Source organism: Lynx rufus, unplaced genomic scaffold, assembly GCF_022079265.1.
Source record: "Lynx rufus isolate CCGP_SWC_20201006 ecotype Redwood Valley unplaced genomic scaffold, mLynRuf1.p SCAF_1, whole genome shotgun sequence".
NCBI classification, from domain to species: Eukaryota; Metazoa; Chordata; class Mammalia; order Carnivora; family Felidae; genus Lynx; species Lynx rufus.
Window position 1 is genome coordinate 25,703,823 of NW_025814823.1, and position 17,479 is coordinate 25,721,301.

At 40.8% G+C, this 17,479-nt stretch overlaps 1 protein-coding gene across 1 annotated transcript in view; it reads right to left on the minus strand.

Moving 5' to 3' along the window:
• GTF2F2 (general transcription factor IIF subunit 2) overlaps positions 1-17,479 on the minus strand; it is a 155,282-nt gene that overhangs the window by 137,151 nt on the left and 652 nt on the right. The window contains exon 2 of the mRNA XM_047079975.1: positions 4,309-4,382. Coding sequence (XP_046935931.1) covers positions 4,309-4,382 — 74 coding nt within the window. The remainder of the gene's footprint in view (positions 1-4,308; positions 4,383-17,479) is intronic.

The window sequence follows — 17,479 nt, forward strand, 5'->3', positions numbered from 1 at the left end:
AAATTAAAAAAAAACAAATAAAACTTAACCTAAAGTAAAACCGTAAGCTAACTGAAACGCAGTACACATCACACGTCCAAAGGTATAAAAATAATCCAAGTGCAATGCTTTAGAAACATTGCATAAACTGCCTAAGAGAAATGGCCCAAATGTCACCAGCTGTTACAACAGGCTGGATTCTCCTGTTTTCAGGTGTAAACGGAACCAATTTGGGGAGAGCTGCACTCCCACCTGCATATCTTCTCCCCGTCCTCTGCCTCTCCCAATTCCTCTACTCCACAGCCCTGTCTCTGCTGGAATGAACAACCGCACCACACAGACCTTCCTGGCTTCTGGCCTATCTAAGGCACTGCAAACTGCTGCTGCTTACCTTTGGGAGATGTGCCGGGGAAGGGAGGTCCCTACCCACACATCATACACAACACAGAGTCTGTACTATGCAGTATGTGGCACAACAGTAGGTAAACACTACTGGCTATTTTACATGCATTGAACCCCTGAAGAATTAATACCACAACCTTTTAATAGATGAGGAAACAGAGAGGGTAAGCAACTTACCGAAAGTCACACAGCTAGTAAGTTAACAAGGTCTAGATAAAGCCCAGAGCTGAATGACTCCTGAGTCCATACTCATAGCCACTATGTCACACTGGCTCTTTAAAACCTTGTTTTCCTGCTCTACCCAAATATACTTTTTTTTTTTTTTTGTCACACAGATCATCCATAAACTGGTTAGTCTTCCTCTAAGAATCCATACTTGACTATGTATCTCCTAGCCTTAAAAATATTTGAAGATGGTTTCACCTGGTCTGCCTTAAATCTTCTCTCAACAGCCATAGTACCTTCAAATATTCCTCAAAGGGCACTGAGTTTTTTAGTTTTTTCTTTGTCCTTGTCTCACTCTACTAAAGGAACTTATCTGTCCATGTCTCTAAGTACAGCACTAGAACTGAACTTAATATTTGCACCATATGCTAAGTGGCAAAGAGAAGAGTGAGATTATCATCCCACTTCATCCTAAACAACAAACATCTACTAAGGGAGCCTTTTGTTTATAGCCACATAACCCTATGACTCATATCTACTTTAAACCAATTAAAATCCTGAGAACCTAGTCACAGGCACTGCAAAGCCATTCCTCATCACCCTACATTTAATAGTGAATTTAGTAACTCAGTATAAGGAATGAAAACTAAGAGAATTAATAGCACAAACAAGACAGACAGCCAGGAGACCTACCATGGAACAAGCTGTTTTTAAGCATTTCTATAGCAATGTTAGTAATTACCATAAAGCTGTTCTTATCATTAAAAGGATTTAGCTCTATAAGACAAGACTGATTATATTTCATGTTAGGTAGATGATCTGCCAGGTCCTTTAGCTAACATAAAAAAATACATGCACACCTGATAACATTAAAAGCAAAGAGTTTATTGTCAAGACCAGGATACTCAAGAGAGTGAAAGCGGGGACACTTAGTAACTGCATAGGGAAAACATGTAAACTGGGACTATTCCAGGCAAACCCAGGGGTATGGCCACCCTATACTAGATGCAACTGTGTAAACTGTCTGCTTTAAATTAAGGAATGAATGAACAACCGCACCATGAAATTTTCTCCCCAGCAAAGGTTGATAAAACTGCAACATACCCACCGTTGCTGATTTAGCATGCTGCCTTTACTTCAGGGAGCAAAGAGCTCGCAGAGGTTTCCTGAACCTCAGCTTTTATCCCATTTCCCATACTAGTCCCTTCTTCCCTGCACCCCCCCCCCAAAAAAAATGTACATTCTTCAACCAGGTATTTTCTTCCCACAGAGGTTTTGAGGAACACAATATTCACGGCAGAAAAAGGACAACATTTGAGTTTACAAAACATTTTAACAAACCCTAAGCTGTTTTTGCTCAAAAACACTCTATGGGTTGGTAAGGCATTATTATCCATATTTTACAAACAAAAAAGCTACGGTTTAGATAGCTAAGGCCAAATAATTATCAATAGCCAGTAAGGACTAGAACCCAGGTCTTGAGCTCTAGTATAGTTATTACATAAAACAACATGGTTCACCATTAAAATACATTTTCCTGTAGTCTGCCTTTCTTCAGTGACATATTGCTGAGATTTAATCTTGATAGTGGCTCCCATTTTCAGTAAAGCCAATTATAAGAAATTCTGAAGTCCACAACTGAAATAGTAGGTAATTATCTGCGTTACAAGGGATTCCATGTTGAAAAAGAAAAAAGATCACCCCAGATTTCAATTAAAAGTATGCAAAGTCTGCATTCCCTTATACTTTCAATAAAAGTATGATAACTCACCAAAAAATGTTATTTATCTACAACTTTCCAGAAATATGTTAATTTTCTAGTTATATATGCAAATAAATGACAACTATTTCCATACTATCTCACTGGATTCATAAAAAAGCCTTGCAAAACAGGCAACTTTAGGCATAAGGAACCTAAACTCAAAAGATTAAGTGGCCTGTACAATCGCACTGATAGTAAGTGACAGAGCCACAACAGAAACCTACTGGAGTTTTCTTACAATTCAAGGCCTGAATTCAAGCCTCGTTCTGCTATTTTTTTTTTTAATTTTTTTTTTAATTTTTTTTTTTCAACGTTTATTTATTTTTGGGACAGAGAGAGGCAGAGCATGAACGGGGGAGGGGCAGAGAGAGAGGGAGACACAGAATCGGAAACAGGCTCCAGGCTCCGAGCCATCAGCCCAGAGCCCGACGCGGGGCTCGAACTCACGGACTGCGAGATCGTGACCTGGCTGAAGTCGGACGCTTAACCGACTGCGCCACCCAGGTGCCCCTCGTTCTGCTATTAAATGTGTAACCATCTCTTGAGAAAATAAGATATTACTTGTCCTTACCTAACTTTAGAACTTTGGATATAAAACCATGCCTGTTTCCAATCAACATCTTGTTAAAACAAAATGAAGGGTTAAAAGATCTGTCAGAACAAAGGTAAGGAAGAAAAAAAAAAACTAGAAAGAAAACCCTGGGGTCAAATAACATTTAGAGATTGAGAAGATGAAGAGAAGCCAGCATTAGACTGAGAAGGAACAGTCCCCTATGGACGACAATCAGGAGTGGTGTCCCAGAAGTGAAATGAAAAAAAGGGTTGGAGGATTGGAATAATCACTATGTCAAAATTCTGTTGAAGGACAATTAAGAAGGCTGACAGGTGACTCTTAGATTTCGGAAGATAGATGTGCCAGATTGCAAAAAAGGACTACAAATCCTTCGCAGTGACCCCCACCAGGAGGTAGACTGTATTGCTCTCCCCATGAACCTGGGCTTGGCTATGAGTTGCATCCTGAGGACTCTGGCAAACATGATGCAAACACAGGTTTGCTAAGTGCTTGTGTATTGGGACTTCTCTCTCTTTTGTTCTAGGAGTTTTCACCATCATGTGAATGAGCATGCTGCAGATAAAACACACACGGCCACTGTCCCAGCTGAGAGCAAGCCAACCACTAGACACATGAGTGAAGCCATTCTAGCCAGGAAGGCCAGGTCAGTCCCAAACAGAAATGCTCCACAGAATTATAAGCAAATAATAAGGTTTTTGTTCTAGGCCACTAAATTTGGGGGTGATTTGTAGTGAAGCAAAAACTAACTAAACTAACTAACTAACTAACTAACTAAAAGGAAGGCACTGGAGACCAACTAGAGCTCTTCCAATGGAGTAGTAGGCAGGAAAATCTGATTAGGGTTAAGATTGAATGAACAGAGTGGAATGCAAGGCCTCTGGCTGACACCAGCTGAGCTTTGAAAGAGGCTTCCCTTTCTAACAAGGTCATTTCTTTAATCAGGAAACTAAACCTTTACATTGTTTTCCAGGTGTTCCCTACCCTCTTCCAATACCTCTATAGATAGACATGGTGACACCATGGCAAAGTCTTTCTACTGAAGCACTTACTGGGTACATCTAGTTATGCCCAACCCAAGCATCCATCTTCACAAGATGTGGAGAAGATGGAGGGATGAGGGAACTACATACTCTGCTGCTTCACTGCCAGTAAGTTTTACCAATAAATCTGACTTTATATTTACACCTATCACTAGAGAGGGGTGTGTGTGTGTGCGTGCACACACATCTATACACATGCACACAAATACACATGTGCACACACAACTCCTCACAGCGCACCTAACCATCTCTTGACAATCCTTGATGTGCTCATTCTCATTTTCCAGGTAAATTCCCCATCTGAAAAAGAACTGTTATGACTTGTAAAAGCATTTATAAAAATTTCAAAAACCAGCGTTTTAAGATGTCAAAAATAAATAACTTACTTAGCAATCCGCAGTTTCCCAACTTCACCTCTTCCAGGGGCTTTAGCCCATTGCTGGGACAAATATTTAGGAACCTACAAAAATAAATAAAACACTAATAAGACTATGTTTTATATGCTAACAAACTTCTTAAACATAAAATGATATGTTTCTATGTTACTTTCTGCTTGTAATAACTGATCATTAAGTATCACACTCTCATACATTTTGCACTATAAGGGATACTAAGAAATCATCTTAATTCTCAAAGAGCTTGAAGTCAGTCAAGCTGGTGACACAAAACTAAAGCTAGTCAAAAAACTTAACAAAACAAAGTGCTAACTTATGTTCCCAAGTAAGTCCTAAAGTTCAGACATGAGAAAGGCTACCAGAAAATGTTTCTCAGAGGGGCATAACACTCTAACATGATATTATTCAGAGATACCACCAAGTTCAAGATGAGTTCAAAAATCAAATTTTATTGTGCTTAAGACTATAACTCTGACCAAAGATAAAGGATCTGCTGAAATAAATGATTAAATATCACGACTAACATTTATATAATACTTACTACTTTCCTGACACTGTTATAAGCATTTTCCATACCTTTACACATTTAATCCTCATGTCTCTATAAGGTAGGTACTGTTAATTACCCTCATTTCACAGAGTATGAACCTGGGACACCCAGGGATTATATAAATTAGCCAAGGTTATATAATTAGTAAATGATGGAGTCAGGATTCAAACCCAGGCAGTCTGGATCCAGCATCTATTTGTAACTAGATATATATTTAACTCCCAGGGACCTGTGTGGCTCAGTTGGTTAAGTGTCTGACTCTTGGTTTCAGCTCAGGTCATGATCTCGAGGTTTGTGAGTTCAAGCCCTGAATCAGGCTTTGCACTCACTGACAGCACAGAACCTGCTTGGGATTCTGTCCCTCCTTCTCTCTGCCCTTCCCCTGCTTGTGCTCACATGCATGCGCTCGCTCTTGCCCTCTCAAAATAAATAAATAAACATAATTTTAAAAAAAGGGAGGGGGGGTTAATTCCCAAAAAGGTTAAGAGAATACATGCTGAATCACTACTATTTCTAAAAAAAAATTTTTTTTAACATTTATCCATTTTTGAGAGAGCAGGAGTGGGGGAGGGGCGGGGGGTGGGGAGACAGAATCTGAAGCAGGCTCCAGGTTCTGAGCTGTCAGAACAGAGCCCGATGTGGGGCTGGAAGTCACAGACTGCAACATCCTGACCTGAGCCAAAGTTGGACACCTAACCAACTGAGCCACCCAGGCGGCCCCCCCTTTTTTTTTTTTTTTTTTTAGAATCATTACTATTTCTTCTAAGAGGTAATTTAAACTCTGGAATCAGTACACACCTTCAAGGTTAGCCTGCTGTGAGGAATGAGATACCACATGAAGCATAATACCTCACACAAAGCAAGTACTCAATGAGTGTCAGGTGTCAACTGTTATTTCCCCCAGTAATCTTGGAATGATAACACGAACGTCAATGTATAACTGAGTCAGAGCTTCCAAACAAGAAAGGAAAAAAAATTCTATTTACCAAGATTTCATTTGCAAAGAGAACCACTTAACTATCAAGCAAATTATAGTGCTTTGTTTGGACATACAGTAGAAAAAAATCAGAAACAAAAGGGTCAAAAGAAGATCCTAATGGTACTTCTTCAATTATGAATGCATTCTTTACACCAAAATTTATCGAAGACTAGCCATATTCTTTAATAAAGTCCATAGGAGAAAGCTGGTGTCTTTTCTCCATCATATTCCAAGTTCCTGGTTCAAATGAGCCCTCTACATATATAGATGCCATAAGACCTCCTCCCTGACCGTAATAGTGTCCCTTCCACAATCTGTATTTCAAGCAATCACTCTAATCACTATCTCCTATCTTCCTGGCTCTCTCCTCAGTACTTCAACAGTTCTTTCATCCCTTCAAATCACTGACTCTAAACACTGTTCCTCAGCTGCCTATGTCCCGTCTTCGCTCCCTAAAGGACTTACAGCCCATCATTACAATCATTTCCTTGCCCCTATCTCCTCCATCATACTGGCCTGGCAGAAACTTAATCCTCATTAAAGCCAATCTATCTGCTACTTATTTTATTAATTAATTTATTGATTTGATTTGTGTTACTTCTCCACACTGCACCTGAGCAACTGGAAAAAAAACACAGTGATGCCAAATAGTCTCACTTGAAATATATGGCCACTAACATCAAGTTAGCCCTTCAAGATGCTTGGCAATTTAATAACTCCATCTGCCTAGTCAGTTCACTCTCCCACCGCAGATGAGTCACAGGTTCTCTTCACTCTTAAACCCACAACACCTCTCCCTTCCTTCTCCCTCTGTGCTGATAACCTGACTTCCTCTACCAACTGGGAAAGAGGATCCAGAGCACCTCTAAATCTACCAGGTAGCCAAAGCAGGAGCCGTTTATCCTGACTTCCCCTCTAAAAACAATACATGAACAATGGCCAATCCCTCCACTTGTGCCCTGAATTTCTTCCCCTGTAGTCTGATCAAGGACATCTTTCCTTCAATTCTACCCTCTCTTTCCTCTCTCCTCTAATCATCCCCCCATCAGAATGATGACGACGACGATGACCGTTGACACTAGAGTGCTTACCACATGTGGCAGGAACACTCTTAAGATGTCCCCCAATGATACTCACTTCCTGACCTTCACACCATTGTGTAATCACCTCTTGTTGAGTGATAAGGGGTCCTGTGACTTGTTTCTAATCAATACAATATAGCAAAGGTGATGGGATGTTACTCCCCTTCCCCTTTGGCTAGGATACCTTTATTCTTTTATTTAATTAATTGTTTCCATTCATTTTTATTTTTTTGGCTACAAAATTTGTTCATGTCTATTTTTGTTTTTTTTAAGTAGGCTCCACACCCGGTATGGGACCTGAACTCACAACCCTGAGATCAAGAGTCACCCAGTGACTCATCAAAACAAGTGCACTTCTTAATCCCCATCACCTCTATCTCCAACTCACCTCCCCTCTGGGTAACCATCAGTTTATTCTCTATAGTTAAGAGTCTGTTTCTTGGTTTATCTCTCCACCCCCCCCCCACCATTTGCTCATTTGTTTTGTTTCTTAATTCCACATAGACTGAAATCATAGGGTATTTGTCTTTCTCTGACTGATTTGTTTCACTTAGTATTATACTCTCTAGCTCCATCCATGTCACTCATTGCATATGGCAAAATTTCATTCTTTTTTTATAGCTGAATAATATTGAATTGTGTATATAAATACTACATCTTTACCCATTCATCAATCAATAGACACTTGGGTTGCTTCCATATCTTGGCTATTATAAATAATGCTGCCGTAACCAAAGGGGTGCATGTATCCCTCTGAATAGTGTTTTTGTATTGTTTGGGTAAATACCCAGTAGCATGACTACTGGGTCATAGGGTAGTTCTACTTTTAACTTTTTGAGAAACCTCCATACTGTTTTGCAAAGTGGCCACTCCCACCAACAGTGCAAGAGGATTCATTTTTCTCTACATGGGATATTACTTCTGTGATTAGGTTACATAAGATGGTGACTTCTGTGTGGCTTCTCTCCTTGTTTTTTTAGTCTGCACACTTTGATGAAGTAAGTTGCCAAGCTGGAGAGGCCCAGGTGGCAAAAAACTAAGGAGAGGCTCCAGCCAACAGGCAGGCAGGAAACATAAATGCTCGGACCAATAACCTTGGAGGATCTGAATTCTGCCAACCAGAGAAAAACTCGGAAACAATCTCTCCACAGTTACTACTTCAGATGAGACTCCAGCCCTGGCTGACACCTTGCCTGTAACCTGGGAGAGACTCTGAAGCAGGAGACCCAATTAAGCCCTGCCAAGACTCCTGACCCACAGAGTCATTTTGCAAATGAGGTAACTGAGGCACAGGAAGATGAGCAAATTTGCTAATTTCAAGATCACACATCTATTAAGAGCAGAATCTATAATTCTTTCTATACACTGTCCCATTTTTCTGCCTCTCTTTTCAGCAAAGCGCTTTGAAAGCATTGTCTCTGCTGGCTGACTACAGTTCCCCCTTGCCATTTTGTTTTACTATAGACAGGCTCTACTCTCTACCACTCCACTGAAACTGATGACCCTACTGACCAAGTATCTCCACACTGCCAAGTCAATGTTTAATCCTCATCTTTAACGCCACTCAACAATATTTGAGAACTGTTTCCTCCTCCTTCAAACACTTTCTTCACTTGGCTTCAAGTCACCACAATCTCTCTTGATTTTCCTCATACTTCTCTGGCCTCTCCTTTTAGGTCCCGACACATCTAGATTCTCATCTCCCTGGCCTCTCACCTTTAAAAGGCTCTGGTTTCAGTCCTCAGACCACTCCTCTTCTCTACCCACCCTCAACTTTATGTAATCTTATCCAGTCTCGTGACTTTAAATACCATCTGTATGACAACTCCCAAATTTAGAGCAAATCCAGGCTCTCCCCCCAAATCCCAACTTATATATCTAACTGCCTACTCAAACTCTCCATCTGAATATTCACTAGACATTTCAAACTTAAAATATCCATACCAGAACTCTAATTTCTCCATCATAAACGTGCTCCTCATGCAGTTTTCCATGTCTCAGCAAAAGCTCCATTCTTCCAGGTACTCAGGCTGAAACTCCGTGGAGTTACTCTGAATAGCTCCTTTTATCTCACATTCCACATCCAACTGAATGACATATCCAGTCAGCAATACCTTCAAATTATATTAGGACTCCAGCCCCTTCTCACCAATTCCAGGCTTACCATCCTAATGCAAGCCACCATCACTTTTTATATAATCACATTGGCCTCCTATCCGATTTCCTACCTTCCACTCTTGTCCACACCTAGTTTATTCTCAATACAGCAGCCAGAGTCATCATCTTAAAACATTAAGTAAAATGATACTGTTCTGCTCAAAGCTTTTCAATTATTTAATAGACATGTACATAGTGCCTACTACAAGCCAGGTACTTTTCTAATCACTTTACAAATGTTACTTCACTTAATCCTCAGAACAACTCTATTATTATCCCATCTTTGCAGATAAAGAAAATGAGACCAGAGAGTTATTATTTGCCAAGGTTCTCACAATTACTAGTGAAGCCAGGATTCTAACCTAGGCAGTCTAGCTCCATAATCACCGTGCCACGTTGCCAGCTCTACGGCTACTGGCTCCCCATGTCACTCAGAGTAAAAATCCTATAACGTCTTGCATGTTTCAGGCCCCCGCTAGCCCATGGCCTCATCTCCTTCTACTTTCTCTCACTCGCTTGACTCTAACCACACGGACCAGCACCTCGTGTCTGCAGGCCTTTGAATTGCTGTTATCTCTGGAAAACTCTTCCCCCAGATATCTGGAGGGCATGCCCCCATAATATCCTTTAGGTCTCTGATCACAGACCACCTTATCAGTGAGGCCCTTTCCCCACCCTATTTAAAACAGCATCCCCAGCTACTTTCTGTACATTTTACCTTATTTATTTTTCTTCAGAGCACTTATCACCTGCTATATATGTATTTGTTTACCATCTCTTCTCCCTCCCCATTAGAATGTAATCTACAGAAGGCAGATATTTTGTCTGTTTGTTTACTGCTATATCCCTAGCAGCTAGAATAGCCTGGCATTTTGCAGAAGGAGTTATTTTAATAACTGACTATTGAAGAAACATGAGCTAATGTTAATGTAATAAAAATGACAGCAGTTAACAATGGTGGCATTACTGGGATACATCTACAATACAGAATTTAATTTTAATATACCTCACTGCATTCTCAGAGAGAAACCTATTTCAGAGATCTACCTTAGAATAAGGGGAAGGAAGAAAGACACCAATAGTGAAGTACATCATTTTCCAGTTTGCCTCTGTCCCTTATTGCTGGTTCTCTGAAATGCTATTAAGATAAAGAAAAGACAAAAATATTTTAGAGCACAGAAACACCTGAGGGGACCACACTTCTTTACTACATTAACCAGGTCAGAAGAGTCTCTGATCAAACTGCTAAAGATGACAATTTAGGCCACCAAACAACCAGAAGTTCTAAGTACAATATACATCATACACTAAAACAAATTAAGAATCAAATTCAGGGGTGACTGGGTGGCTCAGTCAGTTGACCATCCGACTCTTGATTTTTGCCCAGGTCATGATCCCAGGGTTACGCTGAGCATGGTGGAACCTGCTAGAGATATGCTCTTTCTCTCTCCCTCTCTCTCTCTCTCTCTCTCTCTCTCTCCCCTTTTGCCTCTACCCCATTTGCATCACTCTCTCTCTTAAAGAAATCAAATTCACTACAATACATTGTATCTAATACGAAGCAACTGACAACTTAAAAAAAGAATATGCTTCAGAAGTTAATTGATAAAAATAAGTTTGGAACTCATACTACATTGTCAACATTATAATAAAATTGTAAATTCCCAGGGAACCCCACCAGCTTATTTAATTCAAAAGATTGCCAAAATTCTATACCCTTTTGATGAAAAACAGAACACAATGAGGATAGTATGTCAATCATATACACATAACTCAAAAGCAAGAACTTATGGAAATGAGCTTCCCAGGAGTTCCAGCCCATCAGCATTAAGTCTGGAAAAAAGGGAGGGAGACGGGGAAGAAAAACTGATATGGTCCCAAGCCTCTAAAAAAACTTTTTTTTTGAAGGGTTGAAGTTTTAAAACATTTTCTTTTCTTTTATGTTTTAACAAAATTGTATATATTTAAGGTATACAACATGATTATTTGATATACATAGTGAACTGGTTACTAGAGTCAAGCTAATTAACATATCATGTCCTCACATAATTCTTTTATAAGAACACCCGAATTCTACTCTCTTGTACATTTGCCCAAAACACTCTTGTCAACATGTCACGTATGAGATATGTGTTGTTTCCACCGTCTCCACATTCATTAAAGATAATTAAATGGAGACAAGATAATAGGCACAAAAGGAAATGTTTTCTCCGATTTCCAAAAACAGCGACAGAAAATGGTTCACTTAAGCAATACTTCCTCAGGGAAATTTCCCTTGACCCTTTAAGTCAAATTCCTTTATTATCCACACCGACAGAACAGTATTCGGGGCTTTGGTGTCCTTATCTGTCTGTAACTGTTTTCATTAGGACTAATATTTGATTGATGTGTGTCTCCTGCGGTAGACTATAAATCCTAGTTCACAGAGCCTGGGCCATGTCTGTTTCTGCTCACCATAAAAGACTCGGAGCCTGGCACAATGGCCAGCAATCAAAGCTTGTGGGATGAATATACTCGCCCACCGGTTCAGTCCTGGCAGGCAGAGTACTAAGGTCAACCATGACTTTGGAGCCAAGGTGCTAAAGTGACATGTATAGACATTACTCCCCTAAGCTTCTCTGCCAACTTTGCTTCAGTAAATGTCCAGTTCCCCAACTACTAGTCTCCAAACCCTGTTTCTCCCAGAATACAAGCAAATTAAGGGCACTGCAATGGACACTGTAAGTACAACCATTTCCCCATTTAGGACCAAAGGCCTTATCCTCCTAGCTACTGGGAGTGTGCCCACAAGTTAGCCCTTAGCTGTTAGCCCTCTTTCACATTGCCTTCACTGAAGAGAGGCCCTTTTGCCAAATCCATGCACTCTTCCTGGGACAAACCACATGCAATGATTGGTCAATACAGGGTATACCTCACCCCAACTCATGACACCTGGAGGGCTCCCTATGGAATCTTCCTCAGCTCTCCTACAGACTGCATTATACCCTGTGCCCAATTCTGTTTTTTTCCTTCCACAGGTGATGATCCCAAGAGCACTCCCTATTAAACCTAATCATTTTGCAATCAGCTTCCCAGGAAATCCAATCTATGACAGGCAGCTTTTACTCCCATGTTTTTTGAAGATCACCATAAGGAGCTGACAAGACCCAAGGTCACAGATATGAAATCCCCACATCACCTCTATTCCCCAGGGAGATAACTCATAAAAGAGCCCTAAGCTGTAAAAAGGACATTTCCCATCTTAGCATATAAACAGACCTAAATTTGTTTGTGTTTTTAGGTTGATTTATTTATTTTGAGATGGAGAGTGCACACGCACACGAGAGTGCGTGGGGGAGGGGCAGGGAGGAAGGGAGACACAGCATCTCAAACTGGCTCCACACACAATCTCACAAACCACATCATCACCTGAACCGAAATCAAAAGCCAGCTGCTTAACCAACTGAGCCACCCAGGCACCCCAACAGATCTCTAAATTTAAATCACTATACCATGGTTGAGTAAAATAACCTCCCTAAGCTTCAATTTCATCGTCTGAAAAACACACAGTAAGTATCTACTTCCCAGGTTTGCTTTGTATAAAATATTAGGCATATATGAAAGGTAAGTTCCTTTTTCTCCTGCAAGGGTTAGGGGTATCACCCATTCCAGTAGCATCTCTCTCTGGTATACAGCTTTCTCTCTGGCCACTAATGTCCAATGGTTTACCTATCTATGAAAAAAATAGAAGCTGTACTTGCTGGCATTTCAGTTGTTGAATGAAGGACATAATATTCACTGGGGATGATGTCCATCCCTTCTGTCCTGATCCTCTTCTCCAACAAACATGAGTCAAAATGCCTAAAAGAGGAAGACTGATTGTGCTAGAAACACATCTTTTTCCTGGCTAGAAAGCTGTTGCTTAGACCTACTGCAAACTTTCTAAATACCTCCACTTGTTCTTCCCCCCAAAAGAGGTAGCATTTGTTATAACTCAGGTCTCGGTATGATATTCACTACTTATGAAAATCCCACCACTCCTAATAACCTTGCTAGCTTTATCTCCTTTTTTCCCATCATGTACCTTACCCTCCAGCCAACCATAACTAGAGATGATTTTTCCAGAAGTCTAAATATGGAAGCCAAACAACTAGGGTAAAATATTTTTAAACATCCTATAATTTTTATATCATGGTTTGGTATAAGGTGTGTAACAGTGTTGTGACCAGTTGCCAACCTAACAGTAGCACAGACTGGGCACAGGAACAGGGTAATGCAAACTACAAAGGACTAGCTTCCTGACAAGGTAAAAACTGTGACTTTATGTTTTAGCAGATGACATCTATCATAAAGTTAAATTCAATTGTGTCTATTACCTATCAAAACCTGTTTGGATCATCAGTCTTTGAAGATTTTCAAAGCTCCCAGAAATGGCATTTCATGAAGCCAGAACAGTACAGGTACTGGATATTCTGGGACACATTCTACTACATTTGCTTTTTCCGGAACACACTCTAGTTCTCCCCAGCAGTGTTGGGAAGTTTTTCCTAAACTTATCAATTTCATAAGCTCTTCTTAAATGTAAACTTCCCCATGAAGCCTCCCCTGTTCCAGCCAGAAAAACAACTATTTTCCTGCTCAAAACTGTCAGAGATCTTAGGTGTATATACCTTACTGTATTTATCCTGTTTTATGCCTTTCTAGTGATGGAATTAATAGGTACAAGATGGCCCATAAACTTTGAGATCCTCTAGAAAGAAATTTACATATCTTGCAACAAATGATCCTCAAAGAACAGAACTCAAAGTATTACTTATAGTGAAAATATTAACATAAAGAGAAAAGACCTGAAATCTTTTAAGTTTATTTTTAGTGAGTGAGAGAGAGCGAGAGAGCGAGAGAGAGAGAGCGAGCGAGCGACAGAGAATGAGCGGGGAAAGGTCAGGGGGGAGAATCCCAAGTAGGCTTTGCCTTGTCACTGCAGAGCCTGATGACACAGGGCTCAATCCCATGACCGTGAGATCATGACCTGAGCCACAATCAAGAGTTGGACGCTCGGGGGACCTGGGTGGCTCAATCAGTTAAGCAGCTGACTTCAGCTCAGGTCATGATCTCACGGTTCGTGGGTTCGAGCCCTGCAATGGGCTCTATGCTGACAGTCCAGAGCCTGGAGCCCATTTTGGATACTGTCTGTCCGTCTGTCTGTCTCTCTCTCTATCTCTCTGCCCCTCCCCCACTCACACTCTGTCTCTGTCTCTCAAAAATAAACGTTAAAAAAAAAAAAAAAAAAAAAAAGAGTCAGACACATAACCAACTGATCCACCCAGGCACCTCAGACCTGAAATTGGTGTGTAATTCTATTCACAAATTCTGACTGGATAAAAACAAAGACACGCTTTCTAATCAATACGTTATATTTTAATATCACACAAGGAAAGCTGAAAATGAAACTGACCATTACAATTTGATGTAGTCATATAATTTATTCCTATAATTCAGAGATGAAAATCCAAGTATGCTCAAGTATGGGCATGAAAATCACACTGGATACTAAGGCCGGGGCAAATGAAACAAGTTCAAAATACCTGAGAGCTGTTCAAATCAAACCCCACTGTCCACTGGGTCTCCTTTAATGGAGCAGAAACAAAAGCTGTCAAAGGGGGTGTCTGAGTGGCTCAGTCAGTTAAGCGTCTGACTCCTGATTTCGGCTCAGGTCATGATCTCATGGTTCGTGAGTTCGAGCCCCATTTCAGGCTCCGCACTGGCAGTGTAGAGCCTGGTCAAGATTCTCTGTCTCCCTCTCTCTCTGTCTCTCCCCTGCTTGCTTTCTCTCTCTCTCAAAATAAAAAAATATTTTTTTTAAAAACAGTTGTCAAAGAAAGAACATGAGTAGACTGTAGAGCAGAAAGCATTTGCTACCAATTCTCATCATCTTTCAGAGATAAATTTGTAAAGGACAAGAACTGGCAAGAAAGTCCTTTCACACCCTGGAAAGACCTATGTGCAAGCCTGTTATTTTCTTTAATATATAAGATTAGAAAAAGAAGATATACTGTATGCCAAGTTGACAGGAAGAAATTGTGATACTGCAAACAATAAGTAATGTGACAACTAACTTTACAAAACAAGAACAGGGATGGCTGAATGGCTTAGTCGGTTGAGCATCCAACTTCGGCTCAGATCATGACTGCAGTCTGTGAGTTCGAGCCTCATGTCAGGCTCTGTGCTGACAGCTCAGAGCCTGGAGCCTGCTTCAGATTCTGTCTCCCTCTCTGTCTCTGCTCCTCGCCAGCTCGTGCTCTTTCTGTCTCTCAAAATAAATAAACATTAAAAAAAACAAAAAAAAAAAAGAGGGGCGCCTGGGTGGCTCAGTTGATTAAGCGTCTGACTTCAGCTCAGGTCATGATCTCGCGGTCTGTGAGTTCGAGCCCCGCACCAGGCTCTGTGCTGACCGCTCAGAGCCTGGAGCCTGTTTCGGATTCTGTGTCTCCCTCTCTCTCTGACCCTCCCCCATTCATGCTCTGTCTCTCTCTGTCTCAAAAATAAATAAACGCTAAAAAAATTAAAAAAAAAAAGTACAAATTGTTGAGTTCTTTTTAAACAGATAAAAGGTATTCAAATACCCATACATGAGAAAATACTGTTTTTTAAATTTCATTTTAGACTGTATTCTTTCACATCTTCATTTAGTCAGTCACCATATCCCGACAATTTTTACTGAAAAAGTTTCCCTAACTCCTCAGATTTATCACATACCTATGATGCCGTGATAATTTTTATTTTTTTAATTTTATTTTGAAAGTTTATTCATTCTTGAGAGACAGAGACAGAGCATGAGTGGGGGAGGGGCAGAGAGAGAGAGAGAGAGAGAGAGACAGAATCTGAAGCAGGTTCCAGGCTCTGAGCTGTCAGTACAGAGCCCAATGTGGGGCTCAAACTCACAAACCATGAGATCATGACCTGAGCCGAAGTTGGACACCTAACCAACTGGGCCACCCAGGCGCCCCATGTGATTTTTTAAAATTTTGACTCTGCTAATCTTCCTCTCAAGCTTCCCCTGCCCCCCTGAATTATCTGCATCTTTGCCTTACTCAAAACCCTCCAAAAGGTTCCTCACTTCCTGTAGACTAAAGTTAAGACATCCCCATTTCACAATAGGATAAGTATATGGTCCCAACTTTCTTTACACAAACCCTCTTGTCTAGGCATAATAATCTCCTTTGTTTTACAGGACACACCATGTTAACATGCATTTTCAGTCTTGCACTTCTGTTCCACTCTCCGTAATATACTATGTTAATGCCTCAGGCCACCCATCCAAATCGTGTAAGGCAAACAATATTCACTGAGCATTTACTGTGCTCCAAGAACTAATGCATCATCTCAAGTTCCACTATTTTTTCAAGCTCTTTCAGTCTGCAAGGGAGATTTCCTCCTTAATGATTCTCCTCCATTGGGCATGCAACAGGAGAAATACAATAGGAGAAATTTACCCAGGCCTTTTAGGTCATACTGATATAGCTGTGAGATCAAATGAGCACCAGAGAGTAAAGCTGGAGTTGAGGAATAAAAACTAAGAGACTGTTCATTCATTCATTACATATATGTTGAGCAATTCCATGTGCCAAACACAATTCTGGTTGAGACAAGAAAAGATTCCGTTTTCATGGAATGTGACTGTGTGAGTGCACCCTGCACCGGCACTAGAGAGAAGGAGGTAACCAACACCGAACACATGAGTACACAATCACTTTAGGCTGTGACAAGTGCTTTGAAAAATATAGTACAGGTCTGACATGCTACCAACTGATCATAAGGGAGCTATTTTCGAGAGGTGGACAGGAAGCGCCTGATTTAACTGATGAATACCCAGCCATATGATAAAAGTTAAAAAAAATTAAACCAAAGGTCCTACACTTCAAAGACCATCATTATCACATTTTGAACATACATGTGTCTAAAGCTCCCCTAAGAGGCAACACTCTTCAATACGTAAAAGTAAAGCACAGAAATAAACTTTGGGAGGCGCCTAGGTGACTCAGTCGGTTCAGCGCCGGACTCTGGATTTCAGATCAGGTCCTGATCTCACGGTTCCTGAGTTCCAGCCCTGCCACCGGCTCTGCGCTTGACAGCCCCGAGCCTGCTTGGGATTCTTTCTCTCCCACTCTCTCTGCCCCTCCCCTGCTTGCACGCGCGCTCTCGCTCCCTCAAAATAAATAATCTTAAAAAAAAAAAAAGGAAAAGGAAAGCACAAATACTGTGCTCACTCGGGGCTAATCAAGACTGCTGTTAAAAAAAAAAACCAAAACACTTATTGACGGCGGTGCTCTAGAAGAACACTCCAATGGCCTCTGCTTTCGTGAGTTCAGAGCTCTCTCAGCTCTCCTGGGAACTCCAATAAGGTCCATCAACCTA